Source organism: Centruroides sculpturatus, unplaced genomic scaffold (assembly GCF_000671375.1).
Source record: "Centruroides sculpturatus isolate CEXI.00-Female unplaced genomic scaffold, Cexi_2.0 scaffold943, whole genome shotgun sequence".
In the NCBI taxonomy this organism is placed as follows: Eukaryota; Metazoa; Arthropoda; class Arachnida; order Scorpiones; family Buthidae; genus Centruroides; species Centruroides sculpturatus.
The window spans coordinates 17,124-34,809 of NW_019385262.1; the positions used below are offsets into that span (position 1 = coordinate 17,124).

Below are 17,686 nucleotides of genomic sequence, written 5' to 3' on the forward strand. Positions count from 1 at the left end.
ATTAATTTAATAAATAAAAATGTCCAATTTCAATGTGAAAAAGAAGTAGATAATAGACTGAATTACTTAGATCTTACTGTTGTTAGATTAAATGGCAAATTATTATTTAAAAAATATGTTAAAGACTGTGCTACCGATAAAGTTATTGACTTCAAATCTAATATACCTTTATATATAAAAAAGAACACTTTTCAAATGTATATCAACAAAATTAAAGAAAGAACGACCTTGCACACTGATCAAGAAATGGAAATACAAAATATAATAAGAATGTTTAATCTAAATAATTACCCTAGAACATTATTGATTAAGTGGTTGGAAGCAAGTAAAGGCAAAAGGAAAAATATATCGTTAAATAGACAACCAATAGATGTTAAGACCGTGTACCTAAAAATAGAATATGTTTTTGGTGTTTTTGAAAAATTAAAAAATGAATTAAAAAGATTAGATATTATTTTAGTACCAAACCACAAAAGCACCATAGCAAATTTGCTAAACAGTAAACATGGTAACATTGAACATAATGTTTTAGAAAAAGATAATGTAGTTTACTCATTAGATTGCAGTTGTTCACATAAAAAAAGATATGTAGGGGAAACTGGTAGAAAATTAAAGACAAGAATTAAAGAACATATATATGCCATCAAAAATAATTTAATATCATCATCAGTGGCACAACATTGCAACACTGAAGGTTGTGAAATTTTAAAAGATAGCATCAAGTGTATTATGACAGAAAACAATCAACTTAAAAGAAGACTACAGGAACACCTAGAAATTCTGAAGATACAGGAAGACATCAGAATTAATAACAACATGGGACTGAAGCTACATGAGGGGTGGATTGACATTGTTTTCACTTAACCTTGAAACAGATGCTGAACAGATGTGGGGAGTTTAGGCACATCACCTTGTAAAATGCAGATGGACAGTGCAGTTGACTTCACAAAGGCTTATAGATTAGTTGTATTTTGTTTTGTGTTAAAATTTGGAGACCAATTGGTTTAATAAGAGTAAGTTCATTGTTGGATTCCTCTCCCCTCCTTTTGTTTAGGTTTTAATATACTTAACAATATTTATTATTAATAGTGTAACCGTCTACCAGAATTTGGAAAATGTAGGAGAAACTAAGACATTTACGGGTGGAGATAATATGTGATACCACATTGTCATTGGATGCTGATTTATACTTGATAATTTAGTTTTAGTGTATAAGTTACTTTGATAATTTGTAAATGCAGTGCACTGCATATGTTGATTACCCCGTTGTACCGACAGGTTATTGGTATTGTATTTGTTACGTTGTTGCCATGTGTTTGTAAGCTGATGAGGGGTCCTTGTACCCGAAATGCATACTTACCTAAATTTGATATGTGATTATTAAGGACCAAACCTTTTTTATAAAGTTCTGGTCCTTCTTCCAGTCGGCCTGGGTGTGATAAGCCCTGCAAAACGTTATACCCTAATTGTTGGGTTATCTAATTCTGTCTAATTTACAGTCGCGGGCAAAAAGCGTTGTTTATTATTATTACTTTTTGGAAAGTTGCCTGTTAGGTAGAAGGCAATTAATTCTTCCTAATAATGCTTTCATCTAGCAATTTCTTTCCAATATATTTTTCAAGTTAACTTTTAAATATAAGTTGATTGAATTTAGATAACAGAATTCCTGCTGTGATAAATGCTTTAGCACTGTCCTGAAAAAAAAATTGATTTTTTGAAGGATTTTCTGCATTTTGCAAAACATTCAATAAACTGTTACTGTCTTGATGAAGTTACTTTCAAGGATTTGTTCTTTTTATGTTTTGCACTTCATGTATGTTGCTGGATCCTAGACTTTTGATTTCTTTTCATCAACATATATTGTCACATTGCAGACATCGCACAGAATAAATGTTCCATTGGAAATAATTTTTTTGTTTATAAATTTTTGCAAGATCTTACAAAGTTTGCCTGTTGTCACTTTTTACCATTTTTCCTTTCTTAACTGACAGAAAAAGTTATAATGCTTTGCTAGTGAGAAAATTTAATTATTTTAATGCTACTATTATTTATTAGTCTATTTATTAGTCTATTTTCATGTTAGTTCTTACTTTGGTTTGAAAGATTCGTATCATATTGTTTGTGATATACCGAAGTATCAGATAATTGTCTACTAATATCAACGATATCAAATCTTTTGAAGAACTGGATTATCAATTCGCAATTTAATAACGAAAACAGCTCCTGGAATGGATATAATTACCATTAAATTTATTAATCTTTTTCCGCCAGCGGGTAGGCAAGTTCTTCCTGATCTTTACAACCATTTTTATAAAATATTTATTATATTCTCCTTGAGTGCACAAAGTTTGAAGAAGCGCATAGTAAATTTAAATTAAAAGAATCTTATGATTTAAATTAAGAAGAAAATTTCAGAACTAATCTAGAAAAAATTTTGTTATGTATGATGTATAATATTCATAACTTTTTTGTTCATATTCTAAAGATTTTGAAATATGATAGTGTAGATTGAATGTTTAATATGTTATGTTTATCAAATTTTATGTAACAAGATATTTAAAAAAAATGTTAAATAAGTATTAATTGTATTTTTGTAATTCTCTAAAGCCAACCCCCTGTAACAAGACTTTTCTTATTACAATAAAGCATTTGTAATAATTTTNAAAATATAATTATTTTAATGCTACATTGGTATAAATATACAAAAATTTCAAATTATAAAATTATGGATACCACGAAAAATATTTTAACATTTATAAAGAAAAAAATAGTAAATTGCTGTTTAGTAATAATTTCTGTTGAATATTTCTATTTAATACATTACAAATTTAATTTACAAAAGTATCACAAAAAATGTCTTCTTACTCTAATGTTTTTTTAAACATCTTGGGAACAAACAGTCCTTATGATGGAATAAACCTTTCTTTATAGGCTAATTTTTTCACCTCAATATGTAAGAACATTAAAACCATCCCCTGGTTATGGCACAATCATAAAAATTAATTTGCAATTAAAACATTAATTTAAAAAACTCTGCCGTAAGGACTGTTTGTTCCTGAGGTGTTTAAAAGGACATTAGATTAAGAAGACATTTTTGTGATACTTTTGTGAATTAAATCTGTAATTCATCCTGGCATTTTTAAGTAATTTTCTAAAGTAATGTTTTAATTTCTATTTAACGTTTTCATTAGGTAGGTACATAATCCTTCAAATAAAGTTACAATTCTCTAATTACATTGCAACTCAAGTTTTACTAAATTTTGACTTCTCTTCACACTAACTGTTATTTCCTTACTGAGTAAAATGTAGGTGTTTTGGCACCGGTAGCAATCATATTAGTAATCGTTAGCAATATTATTATTATTAGCATATATTAGCAATCATAGACATCCTCTGGTATTGATGATATCAAACTAATGGCTAGTAGAATAGTCAAACTAGATATCAAACTAGTAGAATAGAATGTTTTTAAAAACATTCTATTCTACTAGTTTGATATTGTCAATACCTGAGGATGTCTATTACATAGAGATGAAAACATTTGTAGCAAGAATTTTTGTGTTTGGTTATGAACTGGTGATGGTTTATTTAATGAATGATATACAAAAATTAATAATAATTATTGCAAAAATAATTTCTTATCACTAACCCTTAATGCTAAACTTACACTAAGAAAGAAAATTTGGAGATGAAGGTGAGAAATAGCAAAGATGGTAGATATTGACCAGGGTATCTTTGTTCTGTGCTATCTTTCTCATGTTGTGAAGGGCCACATGGAAACTTCTTGCACATAATTCACATTTCTGTCTTCTTTCCCTTTGTCCAAGGTTTTTATTTTATCCAAACTACTGGTCACTCATTTGAAACTCACAACTTGTCAAATGAAATACTGACTCCAGCACTCTAACTTCAGTACAAGAATGTCCAGGGTTACTCATTATGGCTTCATCCATCTCTCAGGTATCTGACAATTTCACGTCTTCCTTTTCGTTCTTTCTCTTCGAGGAACCAGCTCAAAACGTGACCTCTCTTCACCTTGTATGTCCTCAGGTAACCTTTCATTCATTATGCTGGTGATTCCAGGAATTGGATCTCACCTCCAAGATGGAAGAATTAAGGGGATTAGAAAGTGGAAAGAACAAAGAATAGAGAAAATTATAAGAACAACGAAACACAAGGACAGACAATATGGCATACAGACAATATGGCATACAGCCACAATAAAGATAATGATTTTTAGATCCAACAAAATATAAACAGCTCAAAGATTTTTAGCAATGTGGATGATATAACTTTTAAATTTACTAGCTAATAAATAAATTTAATAATAACTAAAGCAAATTCAAAAATAAGTGTTTTAATTTTTTTTACAGAAATATTATCTTTTCATTTTTTTTCAATTGCTCTTGACCCCATGGATTACGTAAATATTTACCAATTAGATGACAAGATGACTTTTGTTGAAAACATTAAATACAATCATAATCTTATGCCAAATATATATTTACCCGCATCTCTTGGAGCTTACCTGAACATAACAAGAGGTGTCTGCTTGTCATCTGGCAAAGAATCCACTGTGTTTTTGTCAAGCTTTCAAACTTTAAAAAGTAAGTAAAACTTGAGTTTGATTATAAATCTATTTTGTACAATTATTTAAATATTTAGTAATAGTTTATTTAATTGATTTTTGTAACTTTTTTTCATATTATAATTATTTTTATATGGTANCCAATTAATCTATCTTTGTCTCCAGGTGACTATTTTTAATAATGTCATATTAAATATTAAATAATTTAAACCCAGCTTATTTGTTTTAATAATCTTAACAATTATATGACAGAATGATGATCAACTTTACAAGTGTACTGTACTCTTGTAGAGTATATTTTTAATAATGTTCTTTTAAAATCTCAACATAATATATTGCAAGCTTGCTCAACTTATATTGGGGTGTGATCAACTTTCAAGAGTCAAAAGAATCAATGATCTGTCACATTTTTATTCTTTTCTAAAATTTTAATAATCCACCCTAATAGAACTATGCTACAAAGCATAGTTACATTTATTTATTGCATGGTAATTAATGTTCCAGGTTCTTTTTTTTAGTAAAGACATAAACGGCACCATCTATTTTTAACAACAAGAAAAAATTATATTTCTCTGTCATACAAATCACAAGTTTTGCTTCTTTTCAGTGCACTCATTTTGCACTTAACTGAAATTGTTTAGGGCAAAACATAAGAATTTCTAAAATGACCAATGATACAAAGAACACTTCTTTGTATCCACCATAAGTTATCTCAGAGTATAATATTACCAATCTATAGTGAACAGTTTAAAGATTTCTCTGTAAAAAATATGGATTTAATATTCCTATTAAAATTACAAGGGATTTATGAGTTAATGAACCATATTATCTGTTACTGACCAATCAAATCAGTTCATCATGATCATTTTGTTTCCCAGGTCTGATGTATGGTATTTATGATTTATTACATAGCAATATTATACGTAAATTTCTCTCAAAGTCTTCTTTCCGTAAAAATATTATTATAACTGTTATTATTTCAGAAAAGTAAAATAAAATTTATTTAATTATGCTAGAAATTGAGAATATATATTATTCATTTTTATAATGTAAAAGGATTGGAAAGAACCAAACCTGAAGGATTGGAAACACATGACAATAAGACAATGCAAATAACAATCAAATCATGTTTTTATTGATTGAAGTGAGGGAATAAAGGTTGGACTGCCTGTTACAGAGAACAAAAGTGTGTGTGTATATACAGTGGTGCCTCGTATAACGGACGCTGCGAATAACGGACTTTCTGTTTGGCCGTTACGTGAGGCAACCAATGGACTTTCTACAAACAAGTGCGAATGATGTTTCCACTCTTTTGCCGTTGCCAATGACAATATGTTATTTTTATAATATATTAGTATTATTAGAATATTTTATCAGTATATCTGAAGTACAGAGCGTTGGAATTAGGCTTGCTCCCTTGTTTATTAGGTACATCAACACAGTGCAGGGTATTTACATTTATTCAAGTGTTGTGCAAATCATGGCTTCTAAAAAAAACAGAAAGGTGATTTCAATTGAAACAATGCAAGAAATCATCAGGAGGAGTGAAAGTTGACAAAAACTTCCTTGTCGAATGGGGAGAGGTTCAGGCGTTTACCAACACTCATTATCCAAACAGAGCTGAGGCCAACAGGATCAATGATCTCTACAATGACACTCTTGCCTGTCATTTCCAACAGGTGTTGAAGAAGAGAGAGAAACAGACCATTGTGGACATGTTTTTCAAGAAGCCAGCAGGGAAAAAACAAAGGATGGAACAAGAGGAGTTGACCCCACAAGCACTGGTAGCCTCTACTGAATCTGCTGCAATGTGTAAAAAGTCTGTATCTGTATGAATGTGTGAAGAAACTGTTCCTCCACCTCCTCCTCACAACATCTGACTACCCGGCATAATTGGTGACTGCTCCATTTTTATTTTTTTATGGTAGTACAGTTATTTTATGCTGCGGAACGAATTATATGTTTCAACATGTATTTCTATGGGAAAATGCATTTCGTATAACGGACTATTCACTTAACGGACGTGCACCTGGAACGGATTAAGTACGTTATACAAGGCACCACTGATATATATATATATATATATATATATATATCTATATATGTATGTATGTATGTATTATCTGGCCGGCATTGCCATCAATCATTATATCTCTAACTACATTCTTATCAATTAATAAACTCCACCATACCTTTAAAATGCAGTCTATTTTAAACACTTATCGAATGTTTTCAGTCAAATTAACAGACCTTCTTCAGAATCGATGTACAGAATTTAAATTTGCCAAACGGTAATTCCAAAATGCACGCTCTACAATCTTCTCAGATTCAATTGCGCAAGTTAGACTGCATTTGAAAGGTATGGTGGAGTTTATTAATTGATAATAATGCAGTTAGAGATATAATGATTGATGGCAATGCCGACCAGATATTATAGAAAATTAGTTTTGAAGATTTGCAAGAACGAAACCAAACTAAATTTCTTAGTGGAATATATGTACTATGTCCTCACTTGAACTTTGCACCACAATTAATTTATATACAATTCTGCTTAAAACTAAGACAATTACAATTCAACTTAAACCTAATATTATTACTACTTACAACTAGAAAGAGAAAAGAAAGGATGAAGAATGTTGGATAGTCTACTGGTAGCTTAGATGGGGGATCCTGATACTGGAGTAATGTTGACTATGGTCGCTTCATGGACAATGAACATCCATTCCATTCACGTCCAGGGTAATAACAATCAGTTACCATTAAATGTGCTCCAAGGCAGTCCTTGAGCTTGTACGGAAAGGTTTGCTTACTTAGTTCCAAGTCACCGTTCACACATGGTTTATACTGACCCTCTCTCTCCTTCTATCTTCCTAGATCTGACTCCTCATAGCTAGTAACTCAGTCTCTCTCACCTGACCTTCTTTCTCATCGGTGGAGAACCCAAAGTGACTCTCGTCAATTCCTGGTTTCCCCAGATCCCCTTTGGGCAGGACCCCTTCCTTTCCCTTTGTACACTGGCTAATCAGGACCCACGAACAGTAAAGCTCCTGTCATGTGACAGGAAAGGGTTAAAGACAGAAGGAAGAAGAGTTACAGGAAAGAAGAAAGGAGTTCTTATTCTATATACCAGTGGTCTGCAATTTTTCGGACCTCACAGACCACAATTCACAATTTTGAATCCCATAGACCACTATCATGAATTTTACTATAATAATATGAAATGTGCTTGTTTAATTATAACAAATTAATACAAGCCTAAAGTTTGTTGCTGCTTGTTTGAAATAAGTTTATTGCTTCTTAGCACTTTTCCACAAAGGACGACAATCACACTCACAATATTGTTTATTGTTCATGATTTATTGATAACAGTCACTTTGTATTTGGATTTAGATTCAAGTAAAAAACCCCAATGAGTGAAAAAAAAGCAACTAAGCATTTTACATTTTTTTCGTAATACTTTGCGTAATATTGAGTTGATCATTGTCCAAATTTTCTCGTGGACCATCAATGGTCCATGGACCACAGGTTGCCAACCACTGCTATATACAATTATACAAAACAAACATGGTGGACAGCCACAATATAATATGCTGTATCACATTCCATGACATTAGCAATATTGTGAATTTAGTACAAATACAAACTGTAATTTGTGGCTTTTATCATTATTTCTGGTATAAACCTTCCATAAAATTTCTAGAACAAAAATAAAATCTTTACATAATCCACATATCTTCTAAAAATGCATATCTGTTATCATTAGAAGATAACATTGTACTTTCCTTCCATTTCTGTTATTTATAATTACATTTACAAAGAGAATTTATAAGCGAAGCAGAAACTTGAGATGGAACTTGTGGTAATGTGGCAACACTTCCCTGCCATATTCAGTTGTAATTGTGATGTTTGAACTGGCAGACACCATATTCTTGTACACTGGCCAAGAAGACACGAATAAAGCCTTTGTTAAAATAACATCTCTATATATGACAATTTATTTATGTCTAAAATTTATTGTAAGATGGATGGTTTACTTAAACCCAAATGCTTTAATATTGACCCGAACATTAGTGGCACTTCTCAACAATGGTCTCATTGGTATCAAATCTTCAAGAATTTCATATCATCAATGGAAATGGACAATGTAAGGAAATTTAGCCTTCTTGTTAATTTTGTTGGTCTGAGTCTACTCCTATATATCAGAGTGCTGTGGATTTGAAGACCACATATAGACCAGTCTAAGTCTTAATGGTAAGCCTGTAAATGAAATTTTTGCTCACTGTTGTCTTATTAATTGTCACCAACAACCTGGTGAGTCTATTGACCAATACTGTCAGAACTTCAGGCATTAAGTATGGACTGCAGCTTCATTTCTGTTTCTGCCAAAAAGTATAAAAGTGAATATGTATGTGATGCTTTTATCACTATGCTATTATCCCCTCAGATTTGATGACGACTTTTAGAAGGTCATACCCTAAAACTCAAGGAAGCTTTGTTGTGTGCCCATACTTTAAAATCTGCTTGTACCTAGTTGGAAACTTTAGTATTTACCATACTAGTATTGGAGACAATTAGGATTTCCACTCAAAAAGAACCTGCAGAAGATGATCTAAACAATCTCGGAGATATTACTTTGTCCCTGCTCATGTTAGCTACCACTGAATGGAAGTATCCATATTGTGGTTATATGAATCACCTTCACAACAGGTGAAAATTATAACAGTTGTGGAAAGAGAGGATACTTTTCTAGAGTATGTAAAAAAGAGAGAGAATAAAACAACTACGGCTGCTTGATTCTGGCAACAGTCACTTCTAGCCCTTTGTCTAGAGCAGTGTTGTCCAACCTTTTTGTTCCTCTGGGCCACATTGGAAGAAGTCATGGCGTTTTGGGCCACAAGTATATATAATCTATTTGTGATTAACAAGTCTAGATTATAGTAATAAGTATTAAAACTTTATCATGAAAAAGGATATTTTAAAAAATTACTTCTACAGACACTTTCAATTTGTACTTAAAAATAAATAAATTCACTTATTATAAAGGAGACAAACAAAAATTTATTTGAAAAACACAAATATTTGTTTTATTTGGGTCTCTAATTAATAAAAAACGACGAAACACCATTTTAAAGTGCATTTTTATTCGACTAATATATTTATAAATAATATGTAGCCCAGAAAGTAGCCAATGTGCCAAATGATAATTTTTACACCAAACTAAAAAAGGGTAGCCAAATTTGGCGCAAAGTAGTCAAATATTGCAATGCTAGAAGGAATACTAAATAATGCTGGAGTTGGAACTCAAAGGATTATAGACCCAAATTTGAGAAAAGCAGAGAAAGACCAAAAGATAAAAAGTAGTGAGGAACTACTTTTTATCTTTTGGCCTTTCTCTCCTTTTATATCCCTTTGAGTCACAACTTTAGCTTTATTTAGTATTCCTTCGTCACCACACATCTCCAAGTATTTGAAAATATTTCCTTTTCACTCAAAAATAAAATATGTATAAAAGTTTACGGCTTTGTGAAACTTCTTTTTTGAGTTTATGCTGTTGAAATAAAAAAATAAATAAAATAAAACAATTTGTCGGTTTTGTTTACACGTTTATTGGGCCGCATTGGAACTTGCCTTGGGCCGCATGCAGCCCGCGGGCCGCGGGTTGGACACCCCTGGTCTAGAGCTATAGTAGATATAAAGTTAAACCATATCTTAACCCAAGCCTTAGTGGATACTGGTAGCTCTGAGAGTTTTATAGATTATCATTTTGCATTATGCCATTGTCTCAAGATTACCTCTCATTTTCCTCAGGTTTCTATGGCTATATCCATCTTAAATTCAACTGTGAAGGGTAAGTGTGTTGTTTCTATTGGTTTAAATGGCCATACTTTAAAGTTTTGTTGTTGTCTCTGTGCTGATGTAATTTTAGGACATGATTTCCTTTCTTTACACACCAGTGTTTATTTCAAATTTGGTGGCTCTCATAAGTCATTATTAATCTGTTCTGTAGCATTTGCTAAAGTACTCTGACATTCATCACAAAAGGAGGCATACAAAGACAATGTCTTTATTTTGTGATGAACGTGGTTCTTTGGATTCCAACTCCTTTTCAGTCCACAGATTTTGGGAATTTTTACAGATTTTGTTAACAAAATAAAACTTGAATAAACAATAAGGGAAACCAAAACCAAAAATATGGTCACAACAACTATCATCAGTGATACCTTCAGGACTGCAAATTTAAAATAATTATTTCTAAGGCCTTAATCTAATTAAAACTAAAGAAGAATGAGAGAGAGAGAGATTTGAAATGAATAAGAAAGAAGTTCATAGGAAAGGAGTACCCATTTTTTAATGTAGTTCTAGGTGATCATTCTTCCTGTAAGAACTGGAATCAAGGACTGATTCCAGTGTTCTTACAGGAAGAATGATCAATCTGTATTTCCTGTTTTGCAAGGATCTCCTTGAAATTCTCCCTTAGACTCAATTTTCTCTTTTTGCCAGAGCAGACATTATAATTGAGAAAACTTGTTCCTACCTCCAGTCGATGCTACTAATGACCTGGAGATCTACCAGTCCACATTGTCTTGCTTGGACGTCCAGCCAAAACGTGTCCTGTTCTCTTCAGCTTAGCCCTCAGGACTTCTTTTCTATTGTTTTTTATATGAGTTGCCAGCATCCAAGGGGAAAGAGTTAAGAAGGAACATTCCAGAAAGATGAAAGACAAAAGAACAAAGAGGAAGAGAAGGAGTAAAGAAAATATAGTATATACAAAATATGGCTCTGTGCCATAGTACTATTTGCCCATTTTTTTCAAACACCTGTCTAAAGACATAAGACCAATTGCTACTAAATTTAGGTACTTTTCATCAGGATTTTATTGATTCAAAAATTAAGAGATTGATGTCTGAAGGAATAATTAAAGAAAGTAATTCACTATGGAAAGCCCAGGTGGTAATTGTAAAAAAACGGTTAGTTATAGACTATTCTCACACTATTAATAGACTTACTGAATTTGATGCATTCCCTATTCCTAGGATTGATGATCTGATCCCAAAAATAGCTTCTTATAAAATTTTCAGCACTATAGATTTACATTGAGACTACCAGCAAATCCCCATTTATAAATAAGATAGACATTATACTGCTTTTGAAGCTTTGATAAATTTTGGCAGTTTAACCTGTCATCACATGCATGCTTAGTCGAATATAAATTACACACCCATGGTCGATCCAGCACCAATTTAAAAAATTAATTAATGAAAATTTATCATTGAAAAACCAGTATTTTTACTTTAATTCAGTTTCTCAATATGTTTCTAGTCAAATTCAGTCAAAAACTCTTAATTTGATTATAATTTATTGAAGATTTTAATTTTTTAATATTAGAAGGTAAATATATACAAACATCTCCAACCCGATATATAATATAGCTACAACCAACAGACTGCCGAAAATCTATCGGGCTAGTTTTATGCTAATTATTAAATAAATTACGTAATCAATTTGGTACTAGAGGTAAGCGTTAGGCACCATCTCTTATTAATATTAATAATTATAAACAATTTTAATTAATTTAAATAATTTGGAACCGCTGGGAGAAAAAATCGGCCCGGAGCGGGACTCGAACCCACAACTCCTGCTTACCGTGCAGATGCGTTGCCAGTTACGCTACCCGGACCTCTGATCCGATCTCCTCTTCCAGCGTATATAATCTAACTACTTAACCATCGACGGTTATTACAACGCCGGCTGGGGACACATTCAGTGCCCACGTCCTACTTCCCATACGGCTCTCAACCGGCCATCGCAAGCCCCGGCAAGGCGTAATATATATACAAACATCTCCAACCCGATATATAATTATAGCTACAACCAACAGACTGCCGAAAATCTATCGGGCTAGTTTTATNTTATTTATAATTATTAATATTAATAAGAGATGGCGCCTAACGCTTACCTCTAGTACCAAATTGATTACGTAATTTATTTAGTAATTAGCATAAAACTAGCCCGATAGATTTTCGGCAGTCTGTTGGTTGTAGCTATATTAGAAGGTAATTAGCATAAATTACAAGGTGTCATGCTTCGTCTTTGCTCCTGTTCAAGTTTATTATACTAGACACACCTCAATGTTTGGTTTTACTTCTACTGGAGTTCAGACTTTTATTTCAACCTTGACCGGTGGAGAGGCTGACATCACGTGACTGTTACCTGACTTTTACCATAGAAATTTCCTTACTTTGAAAGTTTTTTTCTTCTCAATTTAATTATTATTAACTAAATTTTTTTTTGATGGTTTCTTATATCTTTGTATTATTTCATTTGAGACGTTCATTAGAGAGAGTTATTTTAATGCAATTTTTATATTTTTACTGATATATGTGCTCAACTATGATTATATCTTCAATTTCTAATTTTCTCTACTATCTAAAAGAATAAAATACTTGTGGGTTTAAAAAAACTGAGATTTTTATTTATATTTTCCGTAATTTGATCTGTAAGTGCAAAAAACTAAACTTATCACATATTCACTCACTGTAAATAATTTCAACTCTACATTATTGACATCAGATTTGTTAAATTTCACAGGATCGTATTATTTTTCAAATTCAGGGTAGTAAAGCTTTGTATATTTTCTCCCATCAAAGTAAAAGACTCTGGCAGTTCCCCACTGTAAATGACAATAAACTGCTAACGTTTATTACTTTGTTTTTATAAACTTCCTTCTCTGTCAGTTGTGGGTCAAATGACTAACAAATTGAGCATTGGAACTTGCCTTGGGCCGCATGCAGCCCGTTTTGTTTCAGATTTGACAACTAGTATTACCAGTAATGAATTCTTTAATTTTACTGTATATTTAATAATTTAAAAAATATTTATAAAATTACCAAATAAATGTTTGGCTCGCAATTACTAAATGGTATTGCTACGTTATGAACATTAATACTTTCAATTTTGCAACGTTAAAATTTGATTTCTTATCATACAACTGATCACAGCACAGCGGGACAATAACTCCAAAGCAAGAAAATTGCATTATCAAAAAAAGCTGCAATGACTTATTTGAAATGTGTTGGGATTGGTCCTGTCATTGAAACCAGGAGGAAAAGATATACAGTGGAACCCCGGTTAACGACCAAATCAGTTAACAAACTTTTATTTTGCAAAAATTTTGTCTCGGATAACAAACTTAACGGCTTTTTGTGTCAAATTTGTAAGCTTGCTGACTTTTAGAGGGAATCAGTTAATCGTGTGTCGGTGATGGTCTAGGGTCCATTCGTACATTGGTGGTGGTAGAGCAGACAAAGATGACAAGTATTTTACAGTGGAAATTGTTTATTAGAATGGGAAGATGCTTACATATTTCAGGTGGTTGGAAATGGCTTATCTACAGTATTTTCTGTCGGCATGAGGAGTGGCATATTGCTGGTCCTACAATAGTGCAAGCTGATCAGTCTTATCCCTAGAGCAGACAAGATGGGTTCGTTTGATCACAGAAGCGATGACAGTTGACAGAGCTGCAACGACTGGCACGACTTCAGGCTTAATCCAAATGAAGACAACACAGATTAATCGCCATAGAATTTTTAGGAAAATTGCATTTTGACCTTGAGATTCGGGGTTTGTATAGTATTTCTTCCTTGAATCTTACCTTACAATTAGTCCTGCGTCCCATTCTTCGCTTCCCGATTGTTTTCTTCTTTGTCTCCAGGTGAAAACTGAAACCAGATCAGGTCACGAGAAAGGTTTGTTCCGAGGCATTTATTTGACACCTGTTCGTCGACTCTGATCAGATATTGTTGATAAACCTATAAGCCTTTTGCTCATAATTTAGCCTACTGTTTCTGCTATGTGTCATTTTAGAACTTTAACAATCATATGTGATGTTTTTATACCCGTCGAATCTTTTCCCTTTTCCAAAAATTTAACCTAGATCGACTGTTTATGAGCACATTTTCCTATATTTTCATTAAAGAAAACCCATTTTACAAATAAAATTTCAAAAATACTGATGGCTAGAATGGATTAATTGTATTTGCATTAATTTCTATGAGAAAAATTGCTTTGGTTAATGAACGGACTCGTGGAACGGATTACGTTCGTTAACCGAAGTTCCACTATAATGTATAGCATTGTGGTAAAGGTTAAATATTCTACATAGTTATTTTATTAAATTGCAATTGTTGCACATAATCATGAGAGTACAGTGCTCTCACACTGCGAGAGAATTTACTGCAGGTGGTGAAAAGGTATTGATTTTCATAAAATTTCTCTGAATAAAAGGGTCATAAACTTGAAAACTATTGTGGGAATTGCTTCAGAACATATCAGTTGAGAAATACTATAAAAAAAAAACTGCCATTTATCTGCTCGATACATACATGCCTTGATGCAATTAATAAATGAAAATTCTTTAATTTATACATTACAGTCACTTGAATTTTTATATTCATAAAATTAAAAAAATACAAAAATTATATAGAGTATGGCATCATAAAATTTTATAAAATGATTTAAAAATACCAATGGAAAAAATTAAATTATTTCTGGATCAAATTCGAGTTTTTTTTAGAAGTTATTCACTTTTAAATAATACTATTATAAGTGAAGGAGTGCACGTGCTGCTGCTGCAGCTATTTTAAATAATAGCAACTGGCAGGAAATTTGAAATCTGAGATCACGTGCACCATAGTGTTGATTTGACATCAATTATTAAATAAAAATAAGGAAAGGCTTTAAGCAAAAACTGAATAGTACATCGTAAAATTAAAGAAAAATTATTCGGGATTTATTTCATTTTAAAGAAAAATTTTTTCAGATTTTTCAAACAATTGGAATTTTTACACTAACTAATTAAAAATCGATTGGTGCCTAATCGGCACTGAGTTAAGCTTTGCTCTCACAAATGGTGTTGCTGTGTTTCACCATTCCATCTCTATCTAATCACTAAAGCAAGGCTGATACCTTTGCTTACTTGGACAATGTTACTATCTGTAGAAAAACTGTAGAAGAACATGATCATAATTTTGCTAGTTTTATTGACATGGTCCATAAGTATAACTTGACACTCAATAAGGCAAAATGCTCCTTTATAAAAGTGTGAAATGCAATAAGAATACACAAACACATGAATTTGATTAAAACAAATTTAATCTCACGATAAACAATTATATATAGAAAAGTTCTTTTGGATTTCCTCAGTCTCTCACAATACCAATTTCTATCACTGCCTAATGGCAACAACAAACCAAGTAGCTTGCTTCTGTGGTAACTACTTACCTGACAATAATAATCAAACACGTGTGATCCTTAACTAATTAATTCTAAAGATAGAAAATCTAGAGATATGGAAACGAGAAGAATGAATAGGATAGTGGGTACACAATACTTGATAAACTTTGATGTTGGCTTGTGCCCTTCTTCTGAGGAGCTCTGGGTTCTTATTTCATGTGTTGAATATTCTTTTCTTTAATAGCCTTGACGATCTCTCCTATTCCATCATCCAGATCTCCATTTCATGGCTCTCAGTTCTGCTCTCATCAAATTCCGTCTCATGAGCTTACTGATCAATGTCCATGCCTTTTTGAGTCCAGCGAAAGAGTGATGGTTAGAGACTTCAATTGCTACTTGCTATCTTCCCCAAAGTGCATTGTCCCACCTGATCCCCTAGTGGGTGGGATGGAAGAGAACCCCTGTTCCCAAAAGTCAGAACAATAAACAAAGGAAGTTAAAAAGAAGGATTAAGAAGAGGAGAGAGTTATTAAAACTATTTAATCTAGAATACATATATACAAAATAATATGGTGTATAGCCACACCTTCTCTTTTAAGTCTATTTGTATGCTTGGTTACTTAATTGAAGGTGGAACAATATGATCGGATCCAGAATGCCTAAATCCTCTACTAGAATTACCTCTCCTCAGTGGCATGTCATGACATTTGATGATAGGGAAGCTGTTTTGTAAGAAGCCAACTTCTAGGGGCAATCAGTTAATTGCGCATCAGTGATGGTCTAGGGCAGGAATGGCCAACAGTTTTTGCCCCCAGGCCGAATTGGAAAGAGAACTTTTTCCACAGGTCGAACCAGAGGCTGCCCTAGGAAGATTTTGAGGTGGTGCAAGATCTCATTGTGGTGTCACTCTGTAGAGACTAAATTGTAGATAGAGATTACAGATACATTTTTCACATCATCATGCTTTATCAACGTTCTATGCTGTACTTAAGAGATTTGTAATGGAGGGTTAATTCTAAACATACAGTGAATTGTTGACTTTTTTTTTAGGTGTCACAATTTTTTATTAAACTATTCGGACCTTAGTACCTAATATTGAAAAATTGATCGCAAGACACATAAATTCAGGCCGCCGTATATTGGCCATGCCTGGTTTAGGGTCCATTCTTATTCATTTGTTCAATAACCCAGTAAAAACTGTAGCCTTCTCTAAATGTATTTTTAATAGCTTATCTGATATATTTAGTAAATAAACAAGTTTAGTATAATTACCTTTGTTATTACCTGCTCGTCTTGGATTCTGTTTAATTTGTATTTCATGCATTCCATTTTAATGTTCTTTTTTAATATTGGTTCAACTGAAAATGGCTGTTAAAAACAGTTGAAAACATTTTTGTCATATTAAACATTTTTTATTGCTGGATGGTTAAAGGTGTTATTTATATTATTTGTTATTAGATTTAATAGATTCCTATGCCTTTTAAATTGCCAATTCTTGCTTTGATAAAAAACATATAATATATGATGCTGCCAAAGTTAATTTTTTAACATCATATAAGAATTGTACATGTTTTTTTCTGCATCCCCTTATAGTTGGAGGACATACTAAATCATAATATCATTAACGTTGAAGTCTGTAAGTAATACAAGGTGGGAGAACAGAATAAATGTATCAAATATATTAATGGATTTTTTTAAACTCCTGTCAACTATCATAAAAACATACCAGTAAATTTCTATTGGTTAGGTTAAGTTATAAATCTACTCGCGATTCATATAATGGGGCAAGGGCAGCCAAATATCTAGCAGGCAGGCAGCTAACAGCCCAGAATCGGTCCTGGATAGGAAGCTTTATACAGTCGACCC

The 17,686-nt window shown here is 32.3% G+C and overlaps 1 protein-coding gene across 1 annotated transcript in view; it reads left to right on the top strand.

Moving 5' to 3' along the window:
- Positions 1–17,686, top strand: part of LOC111636842 (cubilin-like) — a 74,434-nt gene that overhangs the window by 5,530 nt on the left and 51,218 nt on the right. Inside the window, exon 2 of the mRNA XM_023382220.1 lies at positions 4,374–4,607. Coding sequence (XP_023237988.1) covers positions 4,415–4,607 — 193 coding nt within the window. The 5' untranslated portion in view covers positions 4,374–4,414. The remainder of the gene's footprint in view (positions 1–4,373; positions 4,608–17,686) is intronic.